The sequence below is a fragment of the Ictidomys tridecemlineatus genome, chromosome 2, assembly GCF_052094955.1.
Source record: "Ictidomys tridecemlineatus isolate mIctTri1 chromosome 2, mIctTri1.hap1, whole genome shotgun sequence".
NCBI lineage: Eukaryota > Metazoa > Chordata > Mammalia > Rodentia > Sciuridae > Ictidomys > Ictidomys tridecemlineatus.
Window position 1 is genome coordinate 203,345,616 of NC_135478.1, and position 14,646 is coordinate 203,360,261.

At 38.1% G+C, this 14,646-nt stretch overlaps 1 protein-coding gene across 2 annotated transcripts in view; it reads right to left on the reverse strand.

Moving 5' to 3' along the window:
* Positions 1-14,646, reverse strand: part of Cdk14 (cyclin dependent kinase 14) — a 701,075-nt gene that overhangs the window by 545,894 nt on the left and 140,535 nt on the right. The window contains exons 1-2 of one of the 2 annotated variants that reach the window (XM_005334679.5): positions 8,265-8,981; positions 1,659-1,690 (exon numbers count right to left, since the gene is read on the reverse strand). In XM_005334679.5, coding sequence (XP_005334736.1) covers positions 1,659-1,690; positions 8,265-8,355 — 123 coding nt within the window. In that variant the 5' untranslated portion in view covers positions 8,356-8,981. Of the gene's footprint in view, positions 1-1,658; positions 1,691-8,264; positions 8,982-14,646 lie in introns of those variants that run through there. The other variant, XM_078040445.1, reaches the window with a different exon arrangement.

The following is a 14,646-nucleotide window of genomic DNA, read 5'->3' on the forward strand; positions in this document are numbered from 1 at the left end:
TATATCATAACCTTCATCTGGCTCTAGACTGTTTCATTTGTTTAAGCTAATGGTCCAGGCACATGACAGAATAAAACACAATCACTAACAATGGGGTTTAAATAAGACAGAGGAGTTTTTTTGTTAATTCTTAATAATGATTAGGAAGACATTGTTACAAAGGGGGGGGGCGCATTATGCTACAGGTTAAAGGGAAAGGCAGGTATATAATGGGCTATAATTTTAAAACCCAGGGAATGAAGCAAGAATATTCAATAGTGGTTGTATCTGGATAACATGATTTGGGAGGGTTTTTTTTTCCTCCTTTTCTTTATTTTTCTTTCTTAATGTAAGTTTGTGCTACCTCCATAATTAAGAGGGAACACCTTCCTTTTTAAAGAGAGAAATGATGTCTGGTATTCTCATACTGATTTCCCCATGGAAGAAAGAAAGTACTCTCCTGAAAACAGCTCAATAATAGCCTGGTGAAAATTCCAGAAATACAGGTTTGGAGGAAAACACCATTATTACCTACTATGAATGGGACAGAAAAAATTCCTCTATTGCTTCAGGTCAAGAAGAATTGAGCTCTAGAGGATATTATAGGACTACTGGCAGGGGGAGTTGCTTTGGAATCCAGAAACACAGCTTTATAGAGCTCAGTCCAGGGGGGGAAAAAAAAGAACAGGTGCAGCAGATGAAGCAGCAGACCGTGACAGCCAAGTGATGCTGGCCCCATCCAGAAATCCCAGCCTGCAGCGGGTTCTCCCAGAGTGGACCTGCCATGCACCAGGGCCAGCTACATGGCCAAGGGGACATTCCATGAGCACAAATGCCCTTTTCCTCTCTGAAGCACTACAGCGGAAGGAAGACAGGTAACATATTTCATGGAAATATGCAAGTGTTCCAACAAATCAACCAACCAAACCAAACTAAATCTTTGCTTTTATTAGGCTGTGAGGTAAGTACCTTGTATAGATACATCTCTGTTTATATATAAATACACAGTACACATACACATGTGGCAAGTTTGCAACAGATCAATTGTGGCTTTCGATGATTACAATAAAATACTTCACTCTGAAACACAAACTCAGGAAAGCACAATTTTAAAATCACATTCAGAATTCTATTAATTACATATGAATCTCTGTCTTACTTCAAAAGTGTTTTTTCACTACTTTGTAGCAAGTAGATAAAGACACATCTGATACACAGAACAGGGAAAATAGAACAGGAAGAGTCACTGTATCCTTTGGGAGACTGAAAGACAATATGTGGGTCAATACTACATCATGCCTGATTTGGCAGAGGTCTGCAAAGGAGCCACAGTGCCCAGCTTTCTGAGGCTCTAGAATTGCCCTAAGCAAGCACCTCACACTGGTCTTCTCCAGCACTACTGCAGCAGGAAGACAAAATGCAAAGACCTGCAAGTGTCTCTCAATGAGTTTATTTATTTAAATACATGTTTCTGAGGATTACTACAAAATTCATTTGAATGAATATTTAAATTTGAATAACTATTTTAAAAAACTGAAAATAATACAACTAAACAAATGTTATTTCTTATTTGTTTTTTAAGGATTTTTCCCCCTGCTTCTAAGTGAGAAGGTAGCACCTACTGACTTTACTAGAGGTAATTAAATACACCTAAAAGTAGATAAAGAAATTTAGCCTACCTCATCAAATGTGGTGTCGTCTTTCTTCAAAGCTATAAAATAAAAAGGGAAAGGAAACAATTAATTGTGAAATATCCCAAAGAGGTTACCTGTCTAAGTTCTAGAAAACAGAATTGGGGGCGGGGCAGATAAAACAGTAATATGGTTTTTTCATTTCAGAAACTAAAATTGGACCCCAATCTGAACAACAATGTTATATCACAAATACAAAAATCGCAAATGAGAGAGAATTGCACAGAATGCATCTTCGTGAAACATTTTTCATAAACATGAAAATAGAACTATCCTCCCAAATACCTTTCCCCGTCTCCTCTTGAATTGAACATTTTAATGAAAAATATAAAAGAAGCACAAAGTCATCTTACGGAAATTTTTCTGACTATACATCATCATGTGCGATACACAGACCTCCCAAACCAATTGTTAGGATGACAATCACTCTGTGTGGTACCTTAATGACATTTCCATACTGAGAGAAGTTTAAGCATGGTGACAAAAGACTGAGCATGCAAAATAAACATGGCAGAATGAGATAAACTTCAAACTATTCAATATGATAAACTTTATAAAAAAAGTATTTCCAAAGAAAGCAATACACTTAGAATGTTTATAGGAACCAATAAATACTTTTAGTTTATAGAACTGGAATTTTATCACTCTAAAGAGAAAGTGAAGAATACCACTTATAGTTGGCACACATATACTTCTGCTTCCTTAGATTCTACAATGACTTAGAATGTTTCATAGAAAGGGAAATGCACAAAATAATTTATCTGAATCCACTTGTTGCAGAAATGTTTAAAATTTACAGAATTGTGCGTAGGTGGTTAGTGGTCTATAGCAGACAGTCCTAGCCTGGCCAGAGGACTTGGGGAGTTAATACTTGGAAAACTATGTTCTGACAAAAGCAATGAAAAGCAAAGCATTTTTGAAATTAAACTCTGAGAAAAGTAATGTGCCTAATTTGAAGCTAACATGTGAATGTTTATAATATATACTCTAGCAATACTGAAAATGTTATTTTCTGTTTTATAGCATAAAGTTGACTTTCAAAAAAAGATGAAGAAGTATATCAATGTGGTGGTGAGTTATGAGGGATGCAGGTTGGCTGAGAAAGATAAAACGTTTCTAACAGTTTAGTTCTTAGTTTTTCCCTTTTGCTTAAGACATTCATAAAGAAATTTGTCTACTTACTTTGTTAGATAACAATTTATTGTCAATAGAAAATAAGAAGACAGTCATTTATCCCTTTCTCAAACGGCTACCCCACACTCAAACACTTGGAAGTTTATTCTCAATGGAAGGTCTATATTTTATTACATATGTGACATAATATATATTAAATTGAAAATAAGCTATTTTGATAGATATAAGATCCTAAATGGTTCCTAACAGTTACATTTTTACTAGAATTTAACTTCTAATCTAGAAGCCTCTCTTTAAATTTCTCCATACTCCCTCATCTAAAGGTGTGTCTTTTAATCAACAACTTAAGTCCTCTACAAAATAGTAGCCATGTAATTCTAAATATAGACAAATTGCTCTATAAAAAAAGTAATTTCTTTGGAATAAGAAATGAAATGCCCATTGATTTCAAATGGCAATAAGCAAATTATTATACAGCCTCATACCCAGCTCATTTAACAAAGATTAATGGAGTACATATTGCATGACCATCATGCAAGATGCAAAACTACAGCAGTCAGCTTATAATTCAGAACACAAACCTTTAAATATATTTTCTCTAGTTTGGATTATAAAAGTTTTAGAAATGTAGCCATGTGTTTTCTTAAGAAGTGGTAGCAACTCTTTGGGAATTGCAAACATGGAATGAAGACCCTCCATTGAGAATAAAGAGGGCAGAAAAACCAAAATGTCTTTTCCTTCTTGTCTCCTAAGTCCTAACAATTCCCTAGTCTCTGAAAAAAAAAAAAAGTTGGGGTCTGAAGGTAGCAAAAGGAGAAAATAAAAATTTTTGCAGGTATATTTGCTAAAATATAATGAATAGAAAGCCAGATTCTCTCCATTTTATAAAACTTTCAAATCCTGGGTACCACAGGGGAAAATATTTTTAGATCAAGAAGCCATTACTTAATTAAAATCTTTCATTGCTAAGATTGACACCTTACATGGTTTCTTCTAAATATTGAACACTTTCCCTGAAAAAGCAGTTAATAGTGACAACAAAGACCAATTAAACTTATTCTTGCAAGATATTTATCAGGTCACTGATGAATAAACTCTGACCTAAATATACACCACAATGTTTTGTTATTGATTACATTCTCTGATTGTTGTTAATCATTTATGTAAATGTAAAACCATAATCATCTTAAAGGATATAAAGAATAAGAAGCATATTGCATTATTCTGGATTAACAAAGACTGTATATTAAACCAGTTATGATCACCAGATGTTCTATTCAGGCCTCTGGTCAGACACTGTCCCCTCTAGAATCTTCCCATGACATCACTGATGTGAAGGTGATGTTCTTCCTATGCTCTGCAACAGCAAATTTCACTAATTTTCATAGCAGAATTTGCCACTTATATTGTCCATGCACATACATTGGCTTGTCTTCCCTTTAAGTCCTTGAGAATAGGGGTTGGCCATGTTGGTCACTAAATCTGAGTGTCAGAACAACATCTAGCATATAGAAAGTATTCTATCATAATCTGTTGAATGGATGAGTTCCACTTCAATGCCAAAAGGATAGCATTATACACTTTGGGATATATTAACTTTGGGGACATATGAAAACCATACATTTTTCTCTCATAAAAGAACCACAAATATAAATCACATATTTTGTAATTTTCCAGTTAGAAGAAAATTTTCAGTGCTATGGATTAAACTCAGAGCCTTGTACATGGTAGGCAAGCCCTTTACCATACCTCCATCTCAAAGTGAAATCTTTTGAAAATGAATTGGGAAAGGGTATAGTACAATATTTCAAATTTTCTGACTAAACCTTTAACTTTATATTCCTTTTTACTGACAGAATGGGCTCATCAAATGACAACTAGGCTCCAGAATTACATACTTATAGCACAAGGTAAGAAATCCAAAATTTCAGCGTAATGACAATCTCTTCCTTTTATTCAGTTCCCTTACAAACTACATTCTTTAAAGAAATGATATACATGGGTTCATATCAAGTATAGCAGTATATAAACTTCCTTTCTCTAGGCGATAACTCCATATAAATGTGAAGAAATATATCAAATTGAATATAATATGAAGAAATGTCAGATTTGACCTTAATCATACATTGGAGATTACACAGAGCCTTTCTCCTCCTAGACTATCATTCTGAAATAGAAAAGAAGCAAAGAAAGAAAAAGAAGAAATGTTTTTTAATATACTCAAACTGTCCAACAATTAAATTTATTTGTCTTTATGTTGGCCAAAATTTTTTTTTAAATTTTTAAAAAGTGTGAGACAACAAAAGTATTGCTAAATAAGGGCCCACATGGACACTATTTAGCAGAAAACCATAAATACTCACTACTGAAATTGATGGTTCACTTTATAATTCAATCATACCTATCTTATAAAAGAACCATGGCTATGTTATAGTCACTCTTTGGCAGATGTTATACATTAGAACACTATGGCTTGAAAGGCAATGTGCTTTATTAGACCTTTTATGATTTAATAATCTCAGATCAGCTGTTTTTGGGGTGGGTGGTGAAAAAGTCAGCACAATCTCTGATGTATAAATAAATTAAACATTAGCTTTCCTACTTTTTGGACTCAGAATTATTGTTATAATTAAGATGGTATATCACATACTTTCAAGCATCATCCTCATTTTCTATAGATAAATGATTAGTGATTTCTTACAGCCAAAAAATTATGTTGTACATTTCACCATATAAAAGCTACACCTTTAAATCATATTAAAAAACAAAGTCATTATGTTTTTTTCAAAACCCATCTTATATTGGCTGAAGGAAATGAATAAATTGCAGTGTTGGATTATTCAATAGAAATAAACCATTCACTCTTTGATCTCTTCATGAAGTCCCAATGAAGAAAAGAGGACAACGGGGCATATAAACAGAAAAATCGGAAGGAATAACAACATCCTCCAGTATTGATCTCACCATGAGATAGGCATTGCATCAGATATTTTAGGGATTTTTGTCTGATTAAATCTTCACCACAAACTTATGAATATTTACAGATGAAAACTCTGGAGTGCAGGGAATTACTACATTTGCCCATGATATACAATAAGTAAAGAAAATGAGGTTCAAATCCAGACCTGCCTAATTCCAAAACCCAATCTGTTTTCAGGATGGCTCTACTACAAAGTCAGGGGCCTCTTTCCCTCTTCTCTTGCTTTCTACCTATAAGTTCCTTTATGTCAGTATGACATAATCCTAATAATGACAAGATATTATGAACATTTATCGAGTCTTTATTACATATCACATAGGAAATCATGTTCATTATTTCACTAAGTGTCAACAACAAAATGGAGCTGTACATGGAAAACTAAAGGTGGCAGAAGTTAATAAGACTTTATAAGGTCACTCAGCTAGAGTCGCAACACCAGGAATCCCCAGTCTGACACCCAGTCTCATTCCTAGCTCATGCACTATACAAATCCATCCTAAAGCCTCAGTTTAACAGCCTCTAGCATCTCAAAATCCTGAAATTATCAGAATGAGTTCACTGCTTTCAATTTTGGGGAAAAATTGAGAAAATAAATAAGAAAGAATTCTTTTTCTGGAATGGTATGTCCAATGACCATCCTTGGCTTGGTATATATATACAACTATAATCACTTAAACTTCAAAATCTCCTTTCACAGTATTCCATACTGACTTGATATTTGGAACCATACCCTCCTTCAATACAAGAAATAATCAGTTATGTTTACTTCTCTGTACCAAAACGAGGATATAAAATCCACTAGATCTTAGGAGATATTTTTAACAAGAGTTGAACTCAAAGGAGTTTCATATCACTAAATCTCCATAAGCTAGAAAATCCAATTAGCTATAATGCCCCATTAACCAGCATTGTAGTTAATCCAAATTTTCTTGATTGTCAATCAAAACCTTGAAATTATTTAAACATAAGGAATTTTTTATATTAATGTCCTTGATTTCTTACTGAGACTCAACTGCAATGAATTATTTAACACAAAACTGGAAGGACTCCAACAGAGTCATTAGCATTAGTAAATATACAGTTAAAGTGTTTTAGAGCAGGACTTAATGGACTCCAAGACCTGCCTCTGTGATGGTTTGGGCTAGGGGTTAAAACATCCTTGCTGATGATGCACAGAATTCAACACCTCACTCTCACACTCTTCTTGGCTTCAAACTTCATCTGAATGCAGCATATGCATTCTTAACTCTGAAGAGTGAAACTGCAAATATCCAATACACATAAATAAAACCAGGACTAAATTATGGTTTCCCAATATTACTTTTCTTAGGAAAGATTTTGTAAATTGACATTTAATTTTAAGAAAAAAAATTGACTAAATCTTGACCACGTTTTCTCTCTCTTTAAGAAAGTTTGCGTACTTTATAATGAATGGATGGAAGGATGATTACAGGACTCACTGGCACCTCGGGGTTTTATTTTGAGAAATTAGCCCATTTATGATTAATTTCCATTAACACCCTCATTAACATGGATGACATGTGAAACAAAGGCTGGAGGTTTCTTAGTATGGGTTACTTTGGGGGCTTGTAGGATTCTCTTGTTGGGTGCAGTTACCTGTATTGGTGAAAGTTATGACAGCAGGGGAGACAACTATTTCTACAGGTTAAAAGGGGATTTCTATGGCCAACACTCAAAATCGAACAAATCCATTCCACATGTCACTGTTGTCACCGTGTTATAGCCTGTGACATGATTTATTTTTTGAGTATCCTAAACATTCCTCAGTCGGTTTTTGTTAATCAGTAGGTCCCCCCGGGTTAAAGACAATAGCCCCGGAGCTCTAATACATGGAACAAGTTGGAGAGACTTAATTCCTAAATGTCCAGACAACTTCACAGCGCATATTTCTCTCCAGCAGTTTGAAAATTCAGAGACCTCGAAACTGAACACCCAATCTCGTTTTCTAGGACCCGAAGTACCGAACAAAAGGTCCCAAGGTATCTGTCCCACTTCCCTTTAGGTTGGATATGCTAAACAATACTGTGGCACAACCCAAGGCTTCGCCAATCTCCAAGGCTAAATTATTGATTAAACACCCAACACCAAAGCCTGCGCGGAAAAAATAACGAGTGATCAGGGCAGCCGCACAGTCCGGTGCGCATTTGGGGCCGAGACGTCCCCTTTTCCATCCTCTGCGGGCGCGAAAGCCCAAACACTAGTGGAGGGGAGGACGAACCCAAATTGAAGGCTTGAGATAGTCCACAAATGAAGTCCCAGATGCTGAGAGACAGGGATGTCCTTCCTTCTGGTATTCACCCTCCCCCATGTCCCAGCACTATTCATTCCATCCCGGGTCCCCGCCGCACCCCCAGGGTGCCAGCTGCACGCCTAGAGCCTGGAGCGCGGCGGGGGCACGGGGCCGAGGGATCGGGAGCCGAGGGTGCTTGGCAGGGTCCCGGGTACAGCTCGTCACTCACCAATGCGGCTGAAACTCTCCGACAAAGTTCTCCGCAACTTCTTCATCTTGCCGATTTTCTCGGTCGGCTGTGGTTCAATGAGGTCGCACATCTGGACGACGCGGGGCCCCGGCAACTTCCCCAAACTGGTCCAGAGCCGAGCGCAGACAACGGCTCGGGCGCGCGGCGCGGAGAAGGCGGCGCCGCCTCCACCTCCTCCTCCTCCTCCTCCCGCGGCCGGGAGGCGACGCAGAGCTCGGGAGGCGAGCGGCCGGCTGCAGGCTCCGTTCGGGCCTGGGCCGCGGCTGGGCGGGGGCGTTTTACGTGGTGCCGGGGGCGGCCGCGCTCCCTGTCGCCAAGGTGGCCCCGCGCGGTGTCGCCGCCGCCCGGCTCATTTTCCCTCCTTTGTAACCGAGAGAAGCACGGCCGGCGGCCCGCTGGGTGTGTGTTGGCGGGGAGGCGGCGCGGCCCCAGGAGGAGGCGGGGGCGGGCCGGGGACGAGGTGCGGGAGCCGCGGGTGGCCGAGTGCGCGGGGCGAGGGCGGGCGGGGAGAAGTTGTCAGCCCTGAGTTGCAGACGCTCGCTGAAAGAGCCGCGGCGCGAAACCGCCACCCCCACCGCCCCTTCGCCGCTGCAGCCGCCGCCCCGCCTTCCCCTCGGCGCAGGCCCGGGGCGCGGGACCCCAGTGCGACCCTGGCTCCGCGCTCAGAGTCCGCGTTCTCCGCGGCCCCCCTGGACCGGCTGCTGCCCCGGCGGCGCCCCCTCCCGGCCGCCCCCGCGCTCCTCCCGGGGCTCCCGCCCCGCCCGCCCGCCCGCCCGCGCGCTTGAGGACCGTGGCCCGCGGAGGGCCGCGAAGGGGAGGGCTCGGAGAGGGCCGCGAATCCGGACCGTGGCGCTACCGAAAGGAAACAGGCTGAGTCCCGTGGTTTGCGAGGTTTTCTCCTTGCCACCAACCCCTGTGAAAAGGGCGCAGAGTTAGGTGAAGGGCGTCCCGGACCGAGTGCCGTAAGGCCGCGGGGAACACCTTCAGGTTTTAGTAGAGACATTTTTTACATTTAATTTTGCAGAGAAAGGTGTGAAGTGAAAGATCCAAAGCGAAAAGTGGGCAGAAACGGCAGCTTCGACTGTAACCCCCGAGAAGGCAGGCTCATCTGTTTCGCTGTGCTCTGTCTCTGACAGTAGGTGACAGGATGTAGATGCAGGTGATTTCTGATATGAACCCTGTTCTCCAAGTAAACAGCGAACAAGGTCCTTAGTGTATTTATAGCCCATTTTTACAATAGATTTCTGAATTGGAAGATTTAGGGGCTAAAGAGATTCCGAACTCCTTTCCCCCACCCATTAAAACAAAACCAAAAAAAGCGAACTTTAAAAAGAAGTTGGAGAGGCTTTATAAAATACCAGGACAAACCGTTCCAGCAGCAGTTTTATTCTAATAAAACATAGATCCAAACGTAGATCTCCCTGGGGAGAGAGAAGGAAGATGGGGGAGGGCCCGATGTGTTGATTTGGGGCCAGCAAACTCCTTATGAATAGAAACGTTAGTAATCTTGAGTCATCTGGCTGTGTAAGTAATAAGAGCTTGTGAGGGTGTCACAATGCTGTTTGGTTTAAAGGAAGTTTTGGGGAATTTGTGTTTTGTTAAAAGATTTTATCTTAAAAACAAAAACTAGCCCCCTGCCTTCCTTAAATTGTGAGGTGGAGTACTGACTTGTTCTACCCTGCACTAAGCACATTACAGGGTCTTGATAGATTGCTGCCGATAAAAGACAGGAAGTCAAGCCAAGTGCTGAGCAAAGGAAGGCCAGGAATTGGTGAGCAAAGTCGGTATGAGTTGGAACATAAGGATGTCTGAACCTGGCAGCCATGTCTAGATGGTTTCAGACAGCACCAAGTGTGGCCTCATACAGGAAAAAGTTTGACTTTTACCACTTCCTCAGATTAGTTAGGGAGAAAGTTATCAGCAGTTATGAATGAAAAGGAAAAAGAAAAAAAAGCAGGCTATCACAACACAGGTTCTAGAAATCAACACAGTTGAAGAAATAATCAGAAAATCTCCCCATACAGACACGCACATTGAACCTGGGATGCTTTAATATGGAGGTACATCCCCTATATTTTTTTCTTTCTTTGCTCCTTGTTTTTTATTTGTTTTGTTTTTTGTTTGTTTGTTTGAGACAAGGTCTCACAAAATCACAAGGCAGGCCTCAAAATTGCAGTCCTTCTGTCTGTTTCATAGACAACATAAATTAAATGTTTGTCAAGTGAATATAGGATGGATTGCTGTCACTGAGAAGTGATGTGGTATTGATTTTGGAAACAAAATGAAGCATCTATATGGCATATGTGTTTTCAGCAGAAGGATGAATCTGTGCCAGTTCTCAAAGGTGCACTCTCTAAGTCCAATCACATAAGCTTATCTTGGGATTGACCACACCATTAGTTGACTTGAACCAAATACAAAATGCCAGGCCTGGAATAATAGTAACAGGAGCTTGGGACCTAAAACTGGTCAGTTATCTTAGACAAGTAAATAATTAACCCTCTTGCTTATCAATAACATGAAAGGCTTAAACCAGATGATCTTTAATTCCATTTATAACTGCAAAATTCAGATGCTAAATTTAATGGTGAAATTTCCCCTCTCCCAACTTACATAATAGAGGCTGATACATCTTCTGGGTGCAGTGTTTCATGCCTATAATGATAGGAACTTCAGAGGCTGAGGCAAAAGGATTGCAAGCTCAAGGAAAGCTTTAGCAACTTAGCAAGACTCTGTCTCAAAATAAAAAATAAAAAGAGGTGAGGTGTAACTCATCAGTAAAGTGCCCCTAGGTTCAGTCCCCATTACCACACACACATACAAAAAAGACAGCTATATCAATGGAGAGTAATTCATAAACAAATAAGATAAAGATCCATTGATGAAATTATAATATTTAAGATATTATTTCTAGTCATATTAGACATCAATTATGCTTTGATTGTAAAATAAAATTTATGAATCTTTTGCATATAAGAAAAATAGCAAGCTAATTTCCTGGCAGTATATATCAAGGGAAACAATCCTAATCCAAATAAGATGTAATATAGAGGATTTAACTAGAATCCAAGTACCAGAAGAAGCAGAAGCAAGACTCACTGATTCAAAACAGTAAGGAAAGATATTAGCAGAGAAAAGAAATCCATGAAACACAGATACCAAGGATGTGGATGATAAAGATGGAAAATGAATTAACACAAGAAGATATACTTATTAACATAAAATTTTAGAATTTAGTGAAAACATAGATAAAGAATGACATCCAATCAAAGGATAATTATTAAATTGGTGGAAATTTACTTAATTAAATATTCTCTTAGAATTCTGCAAAGTCACCCTAGTTAATTATTTTTAGAATTAAATATAATCCTTTTTGAACATATCCAGGAACTGAAGTAACACAGGGTATAAGTGACTTATACAGTTTTTTTGTGAGTCCTCAGTGAAATTGGTACATGGAATCCCAAAACTCTTTTTACTGACTGTTACTTTACAACTCTTGGACAGAGTCCAATCATAAGGGGGTTTGTTTGCTTGGTTTTTAACAAAGAGAAACCTGAAACCAGAACAAGAAGGTAGTACTGGGAAGTCTCACACTCCAGTAAATGGAGGTTTCCCCATCCCTCCTCCTCTTCATTCCACCAGCCACCAATTGCCAATTCAGGTCATTTTCATCATTTTCCAATGACACACACCTCCAGGCTTATTCAGAAATAAGACCTACATTTGTGTAATTGTTTAATGGATAGTTTCATATGTTTTCATCATACATTTAAAGATTTCTAGCAACCTATGTGCATTTATCTACTCGCAAAGGATGGTAGAAAGAACAAAGCAGTCGTAAAAACATCCAAATGATGTTAAACACATATTAGCTCAGAACAGTCTTGAAGAAAATGAACTACCAAGGTCAAAGCATGCTTTAAAAAGCTAGTAAATTGGGCTCAGAGGTAGAGCACTTGCCTAGCATAGGTGAGGCACTGGATTTGATCCTCAGCACCACATAAAAATAAAGATTAAAAAAAAAAAAGCTAGTAAATTGTCCTCTCCTATTAAGCCATCCTTAAAAGATTACAATGGCACATCATTCCTGTTTTTCATTATTATATAATTTATACTAGAGATATATGTATAAGAAAATACCTATCACCATTTTTAACTAAGATAGAATTTGCTTAATTATAGCCGTTAGTGTTACTTGTTTGGTACAGATGTGTTGTTAACTAAGGGTCCTCACTTACGAATTCAGTGTACCACATTGCATCCACCATAACTAAACTTCATAAGCCAGTCCTGTAATTGATTGAACTCTGGATATGGTTTTGAAAGTGGTCAGATGCTAATACCTTAGAGAATTAAAATCTTATGCCTTTTGATCAGTCTAGACAAGTCCTGCTTGGAGTAATTAAATTAAGAAACACATCTTTCCTGTCAAATACATCCTAGTCTTTCCTTCCAGGACAGTTCTATTCTAATCAAGCTTGCCTTAAACTTGTGATCCTCCTGCCTCAGTCTCCCAAGTCACTTAGATTACAAGTGTATACCATCATGCCCAGATTGCAATTTTAGGTTTTCTGGAGTTTTGTTATTGTTGTTTTTGTTTTTTATTAAAGCAGTTTTGCAGCATGATATATGACATTTCTTTTTCTTTTTGTTTTTTTTAATAATTCAAGTATAATTGTAGGTGTTCTTATTGGATAGAAACACAGGAACCTTCAAGGAACTGACTAAGTTCAAGCAGGTCAAAGAATGGGTCAAAACTTCTAAATTCAAGCACTAAATTTTGCATTTTCCTACCTTATGGGAAATAAATTAAAAGTGTGTTATTGAAAATGTGCAAATGACTCTGATACAGAGGCTCCTTTCTATTCTAATTGGTGTTTGTAAATGAAGTAACCATTTTTACATTATAACTTATTGAACCATTGCTACATGGGTCAGTACTCAAAGATATCAACTGTAATCTCACCATGAGCCTATGAGGTATCTTTTACTATCTCATTTTACAGGTGAAAAATGAAGGCCCACAGAGATGAAATTGATTTCTTCAGTCTATTTAAATGACTAATAAGTGTTTAATTTATACCTACATAATATTCTTGCCAAAAATATTTAATGATCAGAAAAATGAATCCAGAATATAAGACTTTCGACAGGATTACTGACCTAGGCTTTTCAAAAATGTTCAATATTCATGTTGAAGAAAAACAAAAAGTTCAAGAGGATTGTTCTAAATTAAAAGAAATTAAAGAGATATATCAACCAGAGTAATATATAAATTTTGATTGTATCTTAAATTCAACAATAAAATCAAATAAAATAAAACCACACAGTATTTTATAATGCAGTTATAATGAGAGGATAAGAAATGACTGTGTATTAAGTAATACCATTGAATTAAAGTTAATTTTCTCAAGTATGATAGCAATTTATGTATAAAATGTCATGATATATATAAATTGCTTTCAAATCTTTCAATAACAAAAATATACATGCAAAAGACTACAATAACAAAAATATATTCATATATACACACATACACAGAGAAGGAAGCAAATGTTACAAATTGTTAAAAATTGGAGAACTTAGGTGAAGAATATTCAATATTCATTGTATTATTCTTTCAACTTCCTGTAGACCCATAAATTTTCAAAATAAAAAGAGAAAATATGGCAGACAACCCAGTTGGTAAGTGGCTGGTCAATCAAGGTACAAAGCTGTTTGGTTCACATTGTACCACCACCTCCACATCTGAAGAAAACATGAGAAGTACTAATGTCAGTAATGGATTCATAAAATGCAGCTTTGTCATCATTAATGTTTAATACAATATTCCTCACCTATGGGGATGAGTCATACCAAAATTAACTTGGGGAACATTTACAAAGGACCACTTTCAATCATCTTAGGCAGGAGTTGGAAGGGAAGGAAGGAGAAAAGGCACGTGTAGACTGAAAAGGCTCCAAGGCAGTCATTGTACTACCCCGTCATGAGGATCACTGATTTAGTCCTAGGGATAGCAAGATGATGGTCGTTGTTTGATGAAAGTCAGCTGTAGAGGACAACATGGAGACACAGAACATAAAGAGCAACAGGGTTGGAGAGGTAATATCCAGGGGGTATTTTAAACAATAAAAAAGGAAACAGTGCTAGGAGAAGAAGATAATCCTTGGCTCTAGTATCTTCTCTCTCAACCTGTATAGTGTCACTATACAGGTTCTTTATCTAAATATTGGAGGCTGATAATTATCTTGGCCCTACTCCTCTACAAATCTGAGGGTCATTATCTCCTTTACCCAAGTTGGAGGCACCTAATCAAGTATATCTGATTCCTTTTCATCACAAACCAAGAAAACAGGGA